Source organism: Hemicordylus capensis, chromosome 1 (genome assembly GCF_027244095.1).
Source record: "Hemicordylus capensis ecotype Gifberg chromosome 1, rHemCap1.1.pri, whole genome shotgun sequence".
Lineage (NCBI taxonomy): Eukaryota > Metazoa > Chordata > Lepidosauria > Squamata > Cordylidae > Hemicordylus > Hemicordylus capensis.
The window spans coordinates 169,947,852-169,968,268 of NC_069657.1; the positions used below are offsets into that span (position 1 = coordinate 169,947,852).

Consider the following 20,417-nt stretch of genomic DNA (forward strand, 5'->3'; position numbering starts at 1 on the left):
TTTGCTCAGACTCACCCAGAGTTTTCCTCCACTTGCATTCCATCCATCTCCCAGCTTGTTTCATCGCCCTCAGCTCAGGCATACAAAAAAGCACTGCATGGGCTCTGCTTTGTGGGAGAGGACATTTAGGAGTAATAGTGTCAACTGCCTGAGCCATTTCTCCATTCCAGAGAGCAGCTAGAGCTTTGACAGGAGTGCTTGCCATCTGGAAAATGCCTTGGAGCAAAATACCAGCTGGAAAATCCTTCGGAGCCCTCAGGAATCCATTAGTGTCAATCAGTCTCCGGGCGGAGAGAGACCATTTTTATAGGTCCCCCACCCTTGCAGAGTGGTGTAGCTGCTGAGACGCTAAACCTCAGAAGGAAGTGATCTGATCATGACAAGGGCATAGATTACATGTCCAGGGGCGTATCTAGGGTAGGGCAGGCAGGGCACGTGCCCCGGGTGCCACTTGAAGGGGGCGCCATTCTCTGAAATAAAAAAAAATTAAAATGGTCGCCAAAAACAAAATGGCCACAACACATGCTCAGTGGTCCCTGCGAGGCCCTAGAGGCCAGCGCGGGGAGGGGGAACCTTTGCAGACTCCCCCAGCCTTTAGGAAGCACCCCAAAGGGCTACAGGTAAAAAATAATAATATAATATAAGTCACTGTACACATATTTAGTTTGGAACTAGGTACAGAGAATCAGGGCTTGTGAATACTGAGCTGAAGCTTATGAGCTAGGATTGTATTCATTTGATCTTACTTTGCTTCTTGTGATAAGTAAGTTAAATGTGATGTCTTAATAATATGGCTATTAATGGTGAGTTTGTCTTTGAATCAGTGTGAAATCCTTAGTATTAAGGCCCACTGGGAGGTCCTTGCTCTCTTTCTCTCATTTTAACTGTCTTTCTGAAATACTAGAATATATTCCAAGCAGTGACACAGTTTACTCTGCATATCCTTTAATTATTTTCAGAGTAGCTGGGAAAAGTCAAATTTTCCATTTATTTTTAAAACTTACATAATAGTGATGCTACAACGCATAGTAGAGAATTAGAACAGGTATTTCTGTTTAGTTTTCCAAGTACACCTCCACATAGTATTTGTATATTTCATGAGCCCCAGCATACTGAAATTTGTAGTTTTTCAGCATTTTTTGGTCTGGCTATGTCCATTGCTAAATAGTTTTTGAAATATTAAAAGATTAACAAGCTTGACTTGCATTTTTCAGCTGATATTATGGTAAAATTATCTGAAAGATGAGTGTCAGATGTTTGGACAGGGGGCGCAATTTTCCCTAGATACACCTCTGTACATATCCCCTACGTTCAAATCACAATTCTCCTGTCCAGTAAAAAAACCACAGATCTAGAATGTGCCCCAATTCATGTGTTCTAGAAGGACAACAATCATACAGAAGATTTGAATGTGGTACCAAGTGGCATATTTATTGCATGTTAAGTGAGGGAAATAATGAGGCACATTGTTTCTGAAAGAATTAATGCTTTTGTAAGGGCCCCGTTCAAATGTTGTGACCCCCATATGGCGACTTCCACAAAACACGGTCTTGTGGCATAAGCTACTTGTCACATAGGAAGTCTCCATACCACCAGGTTTCTGTAGTTCTCACATGTAGAGTCTGTGTGTTTGAGCCAGCTGATATGTAAGCATATGCAAACATTCCTTTATTACATGTAGGTATTTGAACTACCCTGGAGACTTTCATGAAGGTAAAGTGTGCCATTGAGTCGGTGTTGACTCCTGGCAACTACAGAGCCCTGTGGTTGTCTTTGGTAGAATACAGGAGGGGTTTACCATTGCTTCCTCCCGCACAGTATGAGATGTCTTTCAGCATCTTCCTATATCGCTGCTGCCCGATATAGGTGTTACCCAGCGGGGATTCAAACCGGCAACCTCTGGCTTGCTAGTCAAGTTATTTCTCCACTGCACCATTAGGTGGCTTAAAGAAACCTGAGTTCGATAAGCCTCCCTGCCCACCCCCAGTATAGACAGTTTATAACTCTTTCTAAAGTTGTGACAGCATTGTGATGATTCTTTCAGAAACTTAGTGCATGTTCTTCTAATAGATCCAATGAATCTTTAAGTAGATTCAAGTATTAATGAAACAGTCACTGGTGCAGCCAAATTGTGGCAAATCATCAGTTACTGAATGGCCTCCAAGCTAATCAGTCATAACTGAGCACCTTGTGAAATTTCAATGAGACTTAGTAATGACTAACTTAATCTACATGTTGATTAGTTTTTGTTGTCTGTAATGCTGTGTTTTCTCTACTTGAGTTTCTTGTCATTTCACAGAGACAGATTAAAGTTAGTGGGAAATTGAACAGGTTCATCCTGCTGCTGTTCTATCTTAATTAACTATCTTGATTAAATTAGCACTGTTGCACTAGCTCCCACTGTTCAATGTTGTCATCTTTATTCCTTAAACAAGATCAATCATGGCAAAGATCAACAAAGTCTGATCTACTATAGCAAAAGCCACCTTGTTAGGTCTATCATATTAACAAAAAGAAAAAGGGGCGGGGGAGAGAGCTCAGAGGTATTTGGCAAATCCTCTAAGAAGAACAACTTGTATCAGTATAAATTGATCTAATTTAATTTGTTTAATTCCAGGCATTTCAGTTTAAATCAGGTTTTGAACAGGATATAGACTTTTTAAAATGGATGTAATTTCACTTGTTTTAAAAAACATTCAAATCATATTACAAAAAGGAAAAATATAACTTTCAATAAGAAATATAAACACAGTCAAATACTAAAATAATATTATACCATATTGTAATATGTGTGTTATAGCTATGTATTGAGATACATATCTCAAATTTGTAATGTGATTTGTGTTGTCAGTAGGTAATACATCAGTTGCTTCATAGAACATACTTCATAGAAAATATTAGACTTGACAGGGTTGGTATAGCTCATAGACAAGTCTGTATCATTTTCTGTTAAATGGAATATAGATTTTTGCTCCTGCAAGATTTAACAAGTGGTTCTCGTAAGAACTAATCTCTCTACTTTACTTTCACTGTCCCTACAATTGGACTAAATTTGGTCCGAATCAGTTGGGCCATTCATCAGTTAGCCCAGTTGCGCTTCAAACATTCATGCATCCACAGTCTTGAATTGGGGTAGATGTCATCACAAACTATGATTTTGAGGTGCCCCTATGTGCCTCTACAACTGTACCAAATTTGGTCCAAATAGGTTCTCATTTGCACCTCAGATCTTCACATCTGCCATCTTGAATCAGGCTGGATAACATCATTACAAACTACACCCTTGTGCCGTCCCTATGTGTCCCAACACCTATATCAAGTTTGGCTCAAATTAGTTTGGTGGTTCACGAGTTACCTCAAATGTTCACGTGTCCACCATCTTGAATTGGGGTGAATGACATCATCACAAACTGCACCACCGAGGTGTCTCTGTGTGTCACTCACTACAACTGTACAAAATTTGGTTAAAATAGGTTAGGTGGTCCACAGGTTAGCCATCTAGCACCTCAAACATTCACATGTCAGCCATCTTGGATCGGGGTGGTGGCATTATTACAAACTACATCACTGAGGTGTCACTCACTACAACTGTACCAAATTTGGTTCAAATCGGTTAGATGGTTCACAAGTTAGGTCCACTTGCACCTCATTTACGTGTCTGCCACCTTGAATCTTGGTGGATGACATAATCACAAACTACGCCGTTGAGGTGTCCCAACAACTATACCTGATTTGGTTCCTGTTGGTCCAGACATTGCGAAGTTGATAGAAGAGGACGGACAGACATATGAATGGAATGTTGGGTGATCTCATAAGCCTACTGGAAAGTGGGCCAAAAATAGCTGAAGAAGACTGAAGGAATTATCTTTGCAAGGAAAGGAGTAGTATAGATGGAAGGAGAAATATTATTTGCTGTATAGAAACTTGGACTAAATTATTATCTCTATTTTTATGGAGAAAAATTCATTCTTAAAATAATAATCAAACTTATTATTTGAGTTTGTGTCTATAAAACAATTTTTTCTCTCCAAAAATTGAAATCTATATTTTGTGGAAATTTTCCACATAGGCTTGGCCTTATGGTGGTTTTGTACAAGTAAATCAATAAATCAGTCAATTTCATATTTCTTTTGTTTGAGACACTTGCTAAATAATTCCATTTCCTATGTGCATGAATTCGGTAATTATATTTTAAGAGGTTCAAAGACAAGTCTGTCTGATTGCATTCCTAGACTGTAACCAATATCCTGTGTTCCCTGGTAGGGTTATATTTGCATAAACTGACATGGTATTCATTGTGGTCATTTTTCTTGGGGAAAACGTTGATTTTTATTTTTTTAACAGGAGAAAATTCAGATCCAGCTGATACAGTCTTTTGAAAAAGAAGAGAAACCCTTGAAAGATGAAACTGAAAAAGAAAAATCGACTGACAGATTACCCAAGAAAATGTTATCAAGAGGTTTGCTATCTATTATTCTGTGTTTTTAAACTACATAAATCTAGTTCTGTCTCTCTTTCTAGTATTTACAACTTAATGCTTGTAAAAATTTGAGAACATCTTCCAGGAGCTTACCAGTGTATATGGTTGCCATAGCTATGTGGTCAATGGCACACACAAAGCATGCCAGTATATCATGCCAATGCCAAGTGCACAGATACTTTTCACTCATATTGGAAAATAGGAAGTAGAATGTGGATTTGTTTCCCATCCTCAAAAGCATTGAGGGATGGGAATAAAAAAGAGGTTTTGGTAAGAATTAATCTGCCTGCTTTCCTTTCACTATAATCTTAGTAGATAATGGCCATCTGCACAGGTTAACCCATTTCCATCTCAAAAGTTCACATATCCATTGGATGATGTCATCACAAACCATGCCACTGAAGTGTCCCTACAACTGTACCAAATTTGGTCCGAATCAGCCGGTTCACAAGTTAGATGCGCCTCAAACATTCTTGTGTCTGCCATCTTGAATTGGGGTGGATGACATCATCACAAACCATACTGATGAGGTGTTCCTATGTGTTACTCCAGCTGTACCAAATTTGGTTCAAATCAGTCCTGGCATTGCAAAGTTGCTAGTGGGACGGGCACACGCACAACCCTTCCCCCCCCCCCGAGTGATCTCATAAGCTTGCTTTCCTTAAGGAAATAAGCTAAAAAGAATAAATAAAATTTCAGCTCCTGCATGTTTTGGAGTACAAGCTGGGTCATAGTCTGGGTTTATAAAGCAATTATGTTGTTGGTTTGGAGTATAAAATTTGGGGGAATTATCATGATTAATGAAAGAGCCCAATGAGTTTCCAAACCTAGTGATTCTGTTGTTAATGTGTAAAAGGCTAGCTTTTATAAGGGATATGGTTTTATTGAAAGATATTTATTTTTGTTTTTTAGATTCTAGTCAAGAATATACAGATTCGACTGGTATAGATCTACATGAGTTTTTAGTAAATACGTTAAAAAACAATCCCAGGTAAACAAGTGTGTATGTGTGTTGGTTGAATATATTCAGCTCACTTTCATGCATTGTGCTTTCCCCTGTTTGTGAATGTCAAAGTGTGTTGTTTCATTTCTTTTAATGATATATAATTCTGTACACTGAACTGCCTGCCTTAAGAACATAAGAACAGCCCTGCTGGATCAGGCCCAAGGCCTGTGCCGTCCAGCATCCTGTTTCACACAGTGCTCCACCAGATGCCTCTGAGAAGCTTACAGGCAAGAGGTGAGGGCATGCCCTCTCGCTCTTGCTCCACTGCAACTGGTGGTGTGCCTCTGAGGCTGGAGGTGGCCTATAGCCACCAGACTAGTAGCCATTGATAGACCTGTTCTCCATGAATTTGTCCAAGCCCCTTTTAAAGCCATCCAAGCTAGTGGCCATCACCACATCCCCTGGAAGAGAATTCCATAGACTAATTATGTGCTGTGTGAAAAAATACTTCATTTGGTAGGTCCTAAATTTCCTGGCCTTCAGCTTCATGGGATGTCTCCTGTTTCTAGTGTTATGAGAGGTGAAAAAATTTCTCTGTCGACTCTCTCTACTCCTTGCATAATTTTATACACCTCTATCATGTTTCCCCATAGTTGCCTCTTTTCCAAACTAAAAATCACCAGGTGCTGTAGCCTTGCCTCATAAAGAAGGTGGTCTCAGTCCTTGATCCTCTTGGTTGCCCTCTTATGCACCCTCCACAATGTCCTTCTTAAGATACAGCCAGAACTGTTTGCAGTACTCCAAATCTGGTCGCACCATAGATTTGTGTAAGGGCATTATAATATTAGCATTTTTATTTTCAATCCCCTTCCTTATGATCCCAAGCATGGAATTTGCCTTTTTCACAGACTGTGCACTGAGTCAACACTTTCTGTGAGCTGTCTCCCATAACCCCAAGATCTCTGTCCTGGTCATTCACTGACAGCTCAAACCTCATCACTGTATATTTGAGGTTGGGTGGTTGTTCTTTTTTGTCCCAACATGCATCACTCTTCACTTGCTTACATTGAACCGCATTTGCCATTTTGTCGCCAAATCTCCCAGTTTGCAGAGATCCTTTTGAAGCTACTCACAATCTGTTTTAGATTTCACTACCCTAAATAGATTAGCATCATCTGCAAATTTGGCCACATTGCTGCTTATCCTAACTACTAGATAATTTATGAACAAGTTAAAGAGCACTGGTCCCAGTACAGATCCCTGGGGAATCCCACTTCTTACTTCCCTCCACTATGAAAACTGAACATTTATGCCTATCCTCTATTTCCTGTCCTTCAACCAGTTTCCAATCCACACATGAATCTGTTCCCTCATCCCATGACTGCTAAGTTTACTCAAGAGCACTTAGTGGATAACTTTTGTCAAAAGCTTTTTGGAAGTCTAGGTATACTATGTCAACCGGATCACATTTATCTACATGCCTGTTGATCCACATGATCCATTTTCCACATGCCTGACACTCTCAAAGAACTCCAAAAGGTTAGTGGAGCAAGATTTGCCCTTACAGAAGCCATGCTGGTTCTCCTTCTGCAAGGCCTGTTCTTCTATATGCTCAACAATTTTGTCCTTAAGTATGCTCTCCATCAATTTAACCGGCACAGACGTTAAGCTTGTAGTTTGCTGGATCTCTCCTGATCCCTTTTTGAAAATTGGAGTTACATTCGCTACCTTCCAGTCCTCTGGTACAGAGCCTAATTGTAGAGATAAGTTACATATTTTTTTCCTAGGAGATCAGCAACTTCACGTTTGAGTTCTTTCAGAACTCTTGGGTAGATTCCATCTGATCCTTTCAATTTATTAATCTTTAGTTTTTCAAGGCAGTTTAGAACATCCTCTCCCCCTCACCTCAAATTGGCCCAGTTCTTCAGCCCCCAAGCCTGAGAGGCTCAGTTCCAGAGCAGGTATATGGTCAGTATCCTCTGGCGTGAAGTCAGATGCAAAGAACTCATTCAGTTTCTCTGCAATCTCTCTGTACTCCTTAATAATCTCCATCATGTCCAACCACTTTTCTGGCAGATTTTCTGCTTTTGATATGTTTAAAGAAGTTTCTGTTATTCCCCTTGACACTTGTAGCTATCTGCTCCTCAAACTCTCTATTGCATTTCTTTTGCCAGAGTTTATGTTCCTTTGTGTTCTCTTCATTTGGACAGAACTTCAATTTTCTGAAGGAAATCTTCTTAGCTTTTATAGCTTCCCTGATTCTACTTGTTAGCCACGCTGGTGTCCTCCTGAACTTGGTGGTGCTTTTCCTCCTCCTTGGTATACATTCCAACTGAACTTCTATTATTGTGGATTTAAATAAATTCCATGTTATCCAGAGTGATTTCAACCTCCTGACTTTCTCTTTCAGCTTCCTTTTACCAGTCCCCTCATTTTTGACAAGTTTCCTCTTTCTGAAGTCCAACACATTTGTGTTGGACTTCCTTGGCAATGCTCCACTCATGTATAAGCTGAATTGGACCATACTATGGTCACTGTTACCCAGTGGTTCTACAACTCTGACATCTTGCATCAGGTCCTGGGCACCACTCAGGATTAAGTCCAAAGTCACAGTCTCTCTGATTGGTTCCGCAACCAACTGTTCTAATGCACAGGCAGTTAGCACATCTAGAAATTTGGTGTCTTTGTCAATACTCACGCATGAATTTCCCCAGTCTGTGTGAGGGTAATTGAAGTCACCCATTAGTAAAGCTCTGTCTCTCTTTGACACCTCTCTGATTTGCTTCTCCAACTCCAGGTCACTCACAGCGTTTTAATGTGGAGGGCGGTAGCACATCCCTAGTGACACACTTCCGTTCAGTCCTCGTATTGTCACCCATAATGATTCTGTGGAGGACTCCAGTCCTCCTAGGTTCTCTGGCTCAGTGTTACTCAACCACCGGTCCGGGGACCGGTGCCGGTCTGCGCCAGGGAAGGAACTACCCCCACACAAAAATTTCTGCTTGTCCCCCCTTCCTGACCAGACACTGAACCTTGGTGTATTTATTTTTAAATCTTCTTTACATTTCTACTGCCGAGGGGTGGCTGCCAGGGGGGTGAGCCAGGAACAGTCCTTCATCCTTGCTGCCACCCCACCCCACCCTGCCCAGTGGGGCGGCAGCAGCAGCTCCCATCGCAACACAGCTGCGATGATCTTTCCACTGTGCAGGCGTGCCTCACACTTGCCTCACAGTTGGAAGAGAAATTGCTCTGGGAATGGGAGGGAAGCTGCTGCTGCTACTACTATAAACAGGATTGGTGTCGAGGGCACCAGTTTAGTGGCTACAAGTACAAACAGAAGGGCAGGCCTGGCAAACATAGGCAGGGAGGCTACAGATTTTGTTGTAGCAGGCAAACTGTGGGGTTTGAGGGTGAGAGGCCAAGAGGCAGAGAAGCTTGCTTGGCAGGCAGGGGTGGGGAGGCGCAGCAACATCTCCAGAGCGCAGCGTGTGGATCGGGGCAGGAGGGCTTGGCAAGCAACCTTAGTAGCAGGAGGCAGCAGCAGCAGCAGCGCCTGCTCTTCCTCCCTTCCCACAGTAGTATCAGCCTGTGGAGCTCTCCAGCCAGGCCTTGGGCAGAGTTTTCCTTGCTCTTCTCCTCACTGCCTGCAGCTGCTGTGTAATTCTGCTGCTTCCCCATGTCTCTGCCTGTGGTGCTGCCAGGCTCCTGCTGCCCCATGGCTGGGTTATCGGCGGTGCCCAAGGTGGCCAGACCTTGCCCAGCAGCAGCTGCCGCCACCCAGGACCCATTGTTGCCTCTGCCTTCTCCTCTCTGACCCCACTGGTCCCTTTCTGGCTTGCAGCAGCCCTGGCCTCGCCCAGCTGCATTCTCCCCTGGGAGCCACTGCTGCCAGAGGGGAGGAGAGGACTACTCCAGGCTCAAACCCCCCAGCAGCCACCCTCAGCCACGCAGAGGCAGAATGTAAAAGAAAACGAACGGAGGTTTGGCGGGATGGGGTGGCTCCTCGCATAAAGCCCGCAGCCCCCACACTCTTGCAAAGCCTCCTGCCCCATCATTTCCCTGTTTCTTTTCCCCCTCTCCATATTCTCTCTCTCTCTCTGTGTTTCCTGCCCCATCCTCCCCCCCTCTTCTGATCAAAGTGTATTCTTCTTAACCAAAATTATGAGAGAACTTCTCTTTTTCCTTACAAGTGCTCCATGTTAAATGTGATGATTTGGCAGAGGTGGAAAGAAAAACAATGCATTTTATTATGTATTTTATACAAATTGTATTGTATTTATTTCATTAGAATTTTTAATTCAATTCATTGTATTTTAATTGGCCTGCCAGAACTTCAAAAGTTAAATTTTGATTAAATTCATTTTAATTTCACTTTAATTTGATTGAATTAATTGATTGATATTAAGTGTTACTTTAATAATCAGCACCCTAAAAATTGACCTCGGCCACCATGAGCCAAGTCATGGTCAGTTTTGGCCCACCAGATCATTTGAGTTGTGCACGCCAGTACTAATAAATTTGAAACCCCTTTACTAACTGCTGGTCTGGGAAACTGCACACAAAGAATATAGCAGTCCTTGAAACTCCACACAAGTAATTTACCAGTCCTTGACTCCAAAAAGGTTGAGAAACATTGCTCTAGCTTGTTGGATTCTATCCCTTCTTTAATATACAGTGCTACTCCACCCACAGTCCTCCCCTCCCTGTCCTTTCTGTAGAGTTTGTATCTGGGAATAACCGTGTCCCACTAGTTCTCATGTGTCACCAGGTTTCAATTATGCCCACTATATCTATCTATGTTTTCATTAGCAACCAAGCACTCCAGCTTGCCCATCTTGGCTTGGAGGCTTCTGGCACCTATATAAACACCTATACACCAAGTCTCTTACCTGGCGTTGGCATTTGCCATCTCCCTTACTGTCATTTGACCTTTTTAACCAGCTGGCATGTGTTTCCATCTGCTGTACTCCTGGTTATATTCTTTATCTGAAAAGTTTGTACCCTTGCACCTCAGGAACTGCATTCTTCTGCGTGATCCCCACCGCACATTAAGGTCATCTGAGGAGGTTCATCTCCAGTTATCACCAGCTTGTCTGGTGGCAACTCAGAGGCGGGCCTTCTCTATAGCTGCTCCGGGGCTATGGAATGCGCTCCCTACGGAAATCCATAATTTGAATTCTCTATTAGCCTTCAGGAGAGCCCTTAAAACGTATCAGTTTGGCCTGGTTTTCCAGGGTTTTAAAATCGGTTTTAATATTTTAACCCGGTTTCAGGGTTTTTAATTACTGCGACTGTTTAATTGTTGTTTTAAATTGTTTTTAAATTGTTAATTGTTGTTATATTGTGTTTTAGCTATTTACTGTTTTGATTGTAAACCACCCTGAGACATTTTGGAAGAGCGGTATGAAAATCAAATAAATAAATAAAATCTCTGGTTTGGCAAACAATTTCCCCTGTCAGCACCTTGTCAGCAAGGTGTTATTTTAAAAGTTGCTCTGTGACCTTTTTTTAATTTTACGTATCAGCAGTCTGGTTCCATCATGATTCAAGTGGAGCCCATACCTTTTGTACAGGCTTTGCTTGCCCCAAAATGTACCTCAGTGCCTAATATGTCTAAACCCCTCCTCCTAGCACCACTGTCTCATCCACACATTGAGACCCCCTCAGCACTGCCTGTCTCAAGACTAGACTTGTTCTCACAACCATAAATTCAGTAGGACAAGTGTCTTACCCAGCTTTAGGAGTTACGCACACTCCTGATTTTTGATTATGTGCAAATAAAAACCTAGTGGGGTTCTGGGTGTGGTTGTGTGAGAGAGAGAGAGAGAGAGGCGGGGGGATCTGGGTAGGACAGTGCTGCCCTACCCAACTCTCATACCCATTTTTTTTTACAAGGTAGGAGGAAAAGCTGTCCTGCCCAGCTCCCCTCTCAAACGCAGTCACTCCCTCTTCCTCCTACATAGTTGTTTGCTCACACACAATCAAAAATCAGGCACTCACACAACTCCCAAAGCTTGCTAGGATGCCTTTCTTACCCAGTTTTCCGGCCAATGAACTGCCTTATTGCATGTCCAGTTTGACACTACCTGGTGGACTTCTTGACTAACAGAACATGACACTCCTAATATCATTCCAAACATCAACACCCATGCTGTGCTAGCCCCTGCACTGTTTTGCTGTGCTTCCGAAGCATGCGCTCTCTTACACAAGAACAGAAATGCTCCTGTAATTCGGAATGCAGCAGACCAACATGGGGACTAATGTTTTGTGGGTGCTGGTGTTGGGAGTGCTACACTTTGTTAGTTAGGATGCCAGCCAGTATATCATAAACATGTATACCATGTTTTTAAACACTTCCTAGGCTTGTTCATGTTACTGCATTGGGTTTGTCTGTTGCTAAAACTAACAGTCTTTCCACCACTAAGCACCCAAGACACTGTTCTACATTTCTAAAACTACCCACTTCTTTATTTCAATATTATGCCCTTTCTTCATTCATGGAGGTTATCCGATTTTATCCTCACAGCAACTTTGTGAGTTAGATTGGGCTGTATGAGTGTATGGAGAGAACTCCATGGCTGAGCACACTTTTCCTTAGACAGGTGCATCTTTTGTTTATATTTGCTGTTCAAACCTATACAATGTAAAACCCAAATAAAACCAATTTTTATAAGCTCGCAGAATTTTTGAAAGTCAGAAGAGATGAGGAAAGTACCAAGTATTAGCAGCACAGCTTCCCTCTCTTGTTGATGTTGGAATATCTTTTCAGAGACTTGAGATTTGGGGGGAATCCTTTTAGAAAGTATAATTTGCTTACTATTGCTGGACGTGTTTGCATTTGCTATATGATGCCCTCTCCATATTTCTGCTTTCCAGGGACAGAATGATGCTGCTGAAATTAGAACAGGAAATCTTAGATTTCATTGGTAATAATGAGTAAGTGTGATAAGTTTTAAAGAATTTTGAAATGTTGTGTGTGATATAGTAGCGTATGTAAAACTAAACATACTACTTCTTTTCAGAATGCCACGAAAGAAATTTCCCCCCATGACCTCTTACCATAGAATGTTATTGCACAGAGTGGCTGCTTACTTTGGACTGGAGCACAATGTGGACCAGAGTGGGAAGTCGGTTATAGTAAATAAAACCAGCAATACAAGAATGTAAGTTAGGGTTCTTTTTCATTAATCAAGCAGTCCAGTTGTCTGGATGTCCTGGATGATAGAAAGGTTTTAGCCTAATGACCAAGGTGATATGATAGTGTCTAGAAAAAGGCTTAAGTTCCTGTCCTTTACCTGATAAAAGCAATTCATAAAACCTGGATTGAACCAGATACTTAAATATTCCCATGTGTAGCAACTTTAGTGGTACTGTATTTGTTTAATTTCATCTCCTCACCATGCTAAAAGGCACCATTAATGTTGTGGTAGTAACTATAACCAACAAAAGCCCTTTTCTGCTTTCAGGGACACCCCTTCTCCCCGAGTCCATGATTTCATAGATTGTCTAGAAATTCCTCCAATGCTGTTCCTCTCTCATCTCATTGTTAAAATAATAATTATTTTTTGCACTGAACTAATGTAGGCATTATTAGAACAACTTGGGTTCCCAGAAGAAGCTTTTCCTTACAATGGGTATTAGACACCAAAAGCTGTTGGTTACTGAAGGCAGAGTGATTGGAATATAGCACTTACATTTATATACCGCTCTCTATAGCCGGAGCTCTCTAAGCGGTTTACAATGATTTAGCATATTGCCCCCAACATTCTGGGTACTCATTTTACTGACCTTGGAAGGATGGAAGGCTGAGTCAACCTTGAGCCCCTGGTCAGGATCGAACTTGTAACCTTCTGGTTACAGGGTGGCAGTTTTACCACTGCACCACCAGGGGCTCCTGGTGTTTGTTTGAATTATATGTGTTTGAATTAGATACAATATGTGTTTTAATTAGATTCAGCTGCCCTTTTTTTAAAAGAACTGCTTATGTTTTTATATAGGTCTTGTCCTCCTTGACCCCTTTTTAAAAAGTGGTATTAAAAGTGTGAAAATAGATTTTTTGGGGCTAGACTAGAGTATGAAGGCCAGAGAGGAAACGTGTTGAGCAATGTACATTTTTAGTAATTGCCAAGAATACTGAAAAAAGTACTTCGTATTTTCAGAATTCATGCACACCACATTGATCTCTCTTGAAAATCCAGCCTTCACTCTTTTTGTTTAGCACCTTTTTAAAACATTGGTATCAGCTCACTTTTTAGGGGAGAACAATTGTTGCAAAGCTATAGCTGCACATGCAGTTCCCCTTCCCACAAATTATTTCTCTGTTTTCAGTCACAAGCATCTAATAGTCTCCATACACTTTACGCTAAGTTTAGTATGTATCTTTAGTTGTTAAGCCATGGATAAAGCATAGTCCTAGCTATTAGGAAAGCTTTCATTTCACTCCTGCCATTAGTTCTTTTTTTCTTTGCTTCAGCTATCTAACCCACACATGTCCCTTGTTTCTGTCAGTAAACGGAATGGGTACACAGCAAAATCTTTCTTCAAAGAGAATCGTATTTAAGATGTGCTTTATTACTTTATATACAAAAGATAACAATATGTATTCGCTTGCTAAACCCTTTATGTGAGGTTGTCTGTCCTTAAATAGATAACTTTGACACCTAATTGATGAAGATTTTTGGGGATTTGAAGAAAGAGCTACACTAACAGACGAGACTATTACTGTGAAAAGGATTTTTGATATTTTTAAAACCTAGGCTGATGTCTGGAAGCCCTAATAACAATTAGCAGGCATTTCATATAACCAATAGACTATGTAAATTTATTTTTAAAGGTTTTCAGTGTTCTTATTTTAAATCTCTTGAGATATAAAATAAGAATTTAGCAAGAAAACCTTGGAGATCTGCTCCATATTGAATAAAACCCAACTTGCCTTTTCCTCATAGGCAGATTCCCCGCTCCAGTGCCGATCAGTGCTGTTAATGACATCATCCACCCAGTGCACACTGGGACGACTCAGTGGAGTGGTGATTGCAGGGCAGTAAATTCAGGGACCTTTAAGAGAAAAGAGGTAAGACAGTCTAAAGGTTCTCTGAAGTGCCTGCTAATTACATATGGGCATCCAGTAACTCTTAGGTAAAATCTGGGAGGCTTTTTGTTAATTATAATGCAGTTCAGTAGTTAAGAAGTATCCTGATTCTGCTTTTATGTAAATCTGTTAAGTAACAGAATTTGGGAAGACAAATACAGAACATGTGTGTGCAATGCACCTCAACACATAGTTACCGTTACTGTTTGGAAATGTATCAAATTATATGCCATGTTTGGTGCCATGTTGTTTGGATGTCTAAAGGTTTGTTGGAAAAGAATGTCAACTTTTATCACCCCCACCATGAAATATAGGGGTTTGTTCCTGTGCCCTTTCTTCCCTCTCTTCCTGGCTCTGTTCCTACAACCAGGGAGGGGAGACAAATGGAAGGGCTTCCTCAATAACCAATTCTTACTTGTGATGGGCTCAAAAATTTCTCATTACCCACACATTAAATACTGACTTTAGCAGTAGACTTTTTTTTCTTTGCACCAAGATCATGTATCTAAAAATATGAATAAAGGAACATACTAACTCCCAAAGACTACCTCAAAACTTTTTGAAATTAGCAAATAAGGAAAAAAACACATTTATTTATTTATTTGATTGATTTCTATACCATCCTTCCAAAAATGGCTCAGGGCGGTTTACACAAAGAAATAATAAATAAATAAGATGGATCCCTGTCCCCAAAGGGCTCACAATCTAAAAGAAACATAAGATGGACACCAGCAACAGTCACTGGAGGTACTGTGCTGGGGGTGGATAGGGCCAGTTACTCTCCCCCTGCTAATATTTTGCATGGTGTTTTGATACTATATTTGTTGATGGGAATGGTCCAGTGTACAGGTGCAAAAGTTGTCTTCTGTCATTCTTACAGATGATGGGTTTTATCTTGTACAAACCTAAAGGTCCATACACATAAATTTATCTTGGTCCTAAAGGCCATATCCAACTTAACACTTTAGAAAATCCAAACAACCTCTCTTCATATCTATCCTGATTTGTTTTATCTTGATCATTTTTTTTAAAGACCTGACCAGAAGTTTTGTGAACATATAAAAGATGAAAAAAGCGAAGATTTTCAAAAGCGGTACATCCTTAAAAGAGAGAACTCTAGTCTAGACAAAGATGATAATCAGGTAAATGTTGAACCCATAGAGTTGTCTTGACTAAACACTTGTATTGTGCAGTGGAAATTGGCAATTAACAACTTATTTAATTTAGATGCGAATACGATTAAAAGAGGACAGAAGAAGCAAATCTATAGAAGAACGAGAAGAAGAGTACCAGAGAGCTAGAGAACGAATATTTGCACAAGATGTAGGTATTATAAGGATTGTTTATAGCATCTTTGACTCTGTGACAACAATGAGGGTAGTATGTATATGTGATCCATAATACTTAGTAAGAATATTTCTACTTTTTAAATCATCCTTACTTTGATATGAATTGGGTAATAGTATGAAAAAATCTTGCTATTTAACCTTTATTTAGTGAAATCAGTTGAGAAACTGATATTAGTTCAATATGTGACAGCCAGCTTGATCTCGGGGGTAATCCAGAGAGACCATATTATTCCTGCTCTTAAACAGTTGCACTGGCTTTCAATATGTTTCCAGGCAAAATACAAAGTGCTGGTTATTACCTTTTACAGCCCTGAACAGCTTAGGTCCAAGTTACCTTAGAGCGCCGCCTTCTGTATGATCCCCACTGCATGTTAACTCCAGTTACCACCAGTATGTCTGGTGGTCTCTTGGAACCGGGTCTTCTCTGTAGCTGCTTCTGGGCTATGGAATACACACCTGACAGAAATTTGTGGTTTGAGATCATTGTTGGCCTTCAATAGAGCCCTTAAGACTTATCTGTTTGACCTGGCCTTCCAGAGTTTTTAAGTTGTTTTGAATAATTTTAACTGTTTTTAATGGTTTTTAATTGTTTTAAAAACTTGCTTTTAGCTGATTGTTTTAACTGATGTGGCTTTTTGTTTGGTTGTTGTACACTGCCCAGAGCCTCTGGATGAGGCGGTATAAAAATATAATTAACTAATATAATAATCAGTGCAGTACTAAGATAACATTAAAAGGATGGTGGGAGAAGCTGAGAAGCAATCATTATTCTTACTTTCTTGCCAGGAAAATGGTACCCAAATAAGGAACAGTGGCAAACAAATTCAGGAATACTAATGGGTCATTCCAGTCGTGTCTTTAAATTTTGATTCCTGACATTTGAACATCCAGTGCATTGATTTCTCTCATTCCTAAAGGCCAAATCCAAATTAAAACTTTAGGATTCCAAGCAATTAGCCTTTTTGTATTGTAGGAAACTGTAACTGGAGTCCTAAGGAATGGGACTGAAGTCTATAATAATTGAGTTATGTGTACATGTGTGTTTTTACTACTTACTGATGCAACATGTGAATGCTTATACATTCTGCAGAAAGGAATGGGGGATAGCAGGAGTTGAAGTTGCATTTATTTAGTTTTTTAGCCATAGTAGCACTGACAGTCCTATTGTGCCCCTGAGGCCCTAGATTGGGCATCCCCAAACTGCGGCCCTCCAGATGTTGCTGAACTCCAACTTCCGGCATACCCAGCCACAAAAAATTGTGTCTAGGAATGCTGGGAGTTGTAGTTCAGCAACATCTGGAGGGCCGCAGTTTGGGGATGCCTGCCCTAGATTAACCCTTCTTCTCCTGAAGAGGACACCATTTTCCATATTTGATTTTTGCTAACCTTTAATCTTCTCACAGTTGTTAGGGTAGGCTCAGACATCCATCTTCTTTACATGATGATTGCGGGATTGCTTGAGGCTTTCATATATATCTTAAGATCTCATAAGAGCAGAAGCCAATGGTTGAGAGGTAGAGAGGTAGAATGGAAGAAATGGTCCCCACGTGAATAGCCTTGGTAGCCAAGTCAAAATGTGTAGACACCAGGATTCCCACCCCCTCAGTGCAATCCAGTGCATTGTCTTGTGGAGCTCACTCTCAGCTGTACACTGAATTGCAGCCTTATCCCCTGACCTTGCAAGTTCAAGATGCTTTTCTGTTTTCCCAGCTCTAATCTGAGCTGGAGAAAGGGGTTGGGGCAGGAATGGTCCTTGCACTGCCAGTTTGATGTTGGAAGGAGAACAAGAGATTGTCTTAATGCTGAGTGGACAAGGTGCTTCTGCTGTCTGGTACCAGAATGACCAGCTGCAACCTTTTCTAGAGTTGAGGGAAAGCAGAAGCTGCTTTTGGTGCTAGATGCACCTTAACTGCCCAGCTCCACAAATCTAGTATTTGTTTGGCAAGCATTAGGCAAGGCATTTGGGCTGCTTTAACCCATCCAGCACCAAAATGGTCAATCCCAGATGTTCTCTCCAGTGTAGAGCTGGAAAAAGTACATAGAGATCTTCCCTGCATCCTTCAAAATTCAGCACAACAGTAGAAATAGTCCAGTCCCTACCCAAGTCCATGCTGGAAAGAAGGATTAGGCCTCCTTTTGTCACTCTTGCTAGAAGATGATGGAATACTCACTGCAGAGAACAAAAATGTGGGCCCCTGAATGGGGGTCAGCAGTTGGCTTGAATTTGTCTTTAAATAAACAATATTTTATTTAAAAATATTAAAATATTTTTGAATAAACAATATTTTACAAAAACATTCATTTTTAGAATGAATAAACAATAATACACAGATCTGCATGTACATGTTCTCCTAGGATCAAGTGTAAAGGACACTGAGGCAAGGAATATATGAGACCTACTTTATTCTGCCTGTCTGTCCATGAATATAGGAAGCTCCTTTGAAAATGGCACTAGGAAAAGATTGGTCAGCATGCAGATGGTGTTGGGTAGCAGACATGTTTCTTCTCCTGATTCTTCCATTTGCTGTGTTAGTTAAATATGCACTTAAAAGATGAGACCCCAGCTCAGTGATAGAGCACCTGCTTTGCATGCAGAAGGTCCCAGTTTCAATTTCTGGCTTCTCCAATTAGGGCTCGGTAAGATTCCTGCCTGAAACCTTGGAGAGTAACTGCCAGTAGGTGTAGATGACGACAACAACAATAATAAATTCATCAAGCTTAGTGTTGTTTATGCCAGGGCCGCTCAATTTCAGCCTTCCTGATGGTGGCCTACAACTTCCATCATACCTGACTATTGACCACTGTGGCTGGGGATTATGGAAGCTGTAGTCCAAAAACTGCTGGGGGGGGCGCTTAAGTTGAGCAGGCCTACTGGCAGCAGCTCTCCAAGGTTTCAGTCAAGAATCTTTCCAAGACCAATAGTCTGGCTCTGTATAAGGCAGCTTCCTGTATTCCTAAGATTCACACAGTTTGACATCAGTGCATAGTATAATTGTATTAACAAATAAATAAATAAATAAATAAACAAACAAACAAACAAACAAGTAAGCGATCCTTTGAATGGTGTTACCCATCATCTGTTCCTATATCTTGAATGGACAGAGGACATCTTACATTTCTCACTTTTGCGTGAATGTGTTTCTGCTTTCTTTTCAATCTAGTATCCAAAACACTTGGTCTTGATAATACAAATAGTTAACTATTGTGATTTTTATTCTACACTGTTTCTTTCTCAGTCGCTGTGTTCCCAAGAGAATTACATTATTGACAAAAGGTAAGCGCAGTCAATATTTAAACACATTCCTATTTGTTTTATACTAATACAATATTAAGCTACTATTTTATTGAACATGCCAACAGAATCCAAGAGGAAGAAGCCAATAGTACCCAGCAAAGACGGCAAATATTTAGGTATTGGAAAAAAATATATATATATACATTTTTTAATCCAAAACATTTTGCGTGGATTTCACATTTTCTTTTATTTTACAAACAATGCTTATGTTTAAAAGCTAAGTTTGTGAATTACAGAGTCAATAAGGATGCTTCAGGGAGGTCTGCCAACAGCCTTCAAAGTAGTACAGACAACGAGCTGAAGTATTCCGACCCCCGTCCATGGAGCAGCACGGACTCTGACAGCTCCCTTCGCAATTTGAAGCCAGCTGTGACCAAAGCTAGCAGCTTCAGTGGGATTTCAGTTCTGACAAGGGGTGATAGCACTGGGAGCAGCAAAAGCACTGGCAGGCTCTCTAAGACAGGTATGATTCGAAACTAGTGTGTACTGCAAATATGCATACAGAAAATATAATTCAATTCTAAACTTCCTCTTGCTGTAGAAAAAGTGTACTGAAAGTCAGGGATCATCTGGTCTAGTGAATTCCAAGATTTTGCTGAGAAATAAAATGTAGACTGAAGGAAGTTATATTTTAAAAGCACTCTAGGTAATTTTTGGCTTTGTTGCTGGAATTTGTTTTTTCTCACCAGTGATATTGATCAGTGTATTACTGAAAAGTTATACAGCTGCTGATGTATTTATGATCTGCAAGAAAGCTGATCCTGTTCAAACTATTATTTCCACTTGAAATGCAACTTTTTGGTGCCTGCAAGTTGTTGCTGGTGTGTGTGTGTGTGTGTGTGTGTGTGTGTGTGTAATGTTGTCTTACTGAGCCCCAATCTGGTATGACTCCATCTAGGTCTCAGTTGGTGCTAATTTAGTAATAGAAATGGTATACTTTCTATTTCCCAATGAAATTCCAATATAGGAGGGGCTTGCTATAAAACCAGAAATGCATCCATTTTTTTAAAGGTTTATTTTAATATTGTATTTATTTATTTATTTATTTACTAGAGGTTTAAACAAATTCTGCAGTCTTCATCACAGATGAATAAGCCATCTACATAAATATAAAATATATATCTCCCAAATGGTCTGACTTTGCTCTAGGCTTAATAACTGGAGCTCTGGTAAATACCATTGGCATGGTAAATGAACTTTGGGAAAAGGGGCCAAAAGGTTCCCTAAAAGACGGCCAACAGGTTTTACGTTTTTGTACC

At 40.5% G+C, this 20,417-nt stretch overlaps 1 protein-coding gene across 8 annotated transcripts in view; it reads left to right on the forward strand.

The window, feature by feature from the left end:
- R3HDM1 (R3H domain containing 1) overlaps nucleotides 1-20,417 on the forward strand; it is a 128,426-nt gene that overhangs the window by 68,814 nt on the left and 39,195 nt on the right. For all 8 annotated transcript variants that reach the window (XM_053274181.1, XM_053274129.1, XM_053274163.1 and 5 more), the window contains 9 exons: nucleotides 4,345-4,459; nucleotides 5,393-5,471; nucleotides 12,303-12,362; nucleotides 12,449-12,589; nucleotides 15,548-15,656; nucleotides 15,742-15,837; nucleotides 19,100-19,137; nucleotides 19,224-19,274; nucleotides 19,395-19,621. In XM_053274181.1, the coding sequence (XP_053130156.1) occupies nucleotides 4,345-4,459; nucleotides 5,393-5,471; nucleotides 12,303-12,362; nucleotides 12,449-12,589; nucleotides 15,548-15,656; nucleotides 15,742-15,837; nucleotides 19,100-19,137; nucleotides 19,224-19,274; nucleotides 19,395-19,621 (916 nt within the window). The remainder of the gene's footprint in view (nucleotides 1-4,344; nucleotides 4,460-5,392; nucleotides 5,472-12,302; nucleotides 12,363-12,448; nucleotides 12,590-15,547; nucleotides 15,657-15,741; nucleotides 15,838-19,099; nucleotides 19,138-19,223; nucleotides 19,275-19,394; nucleotides 19,622-20,417) is intronic.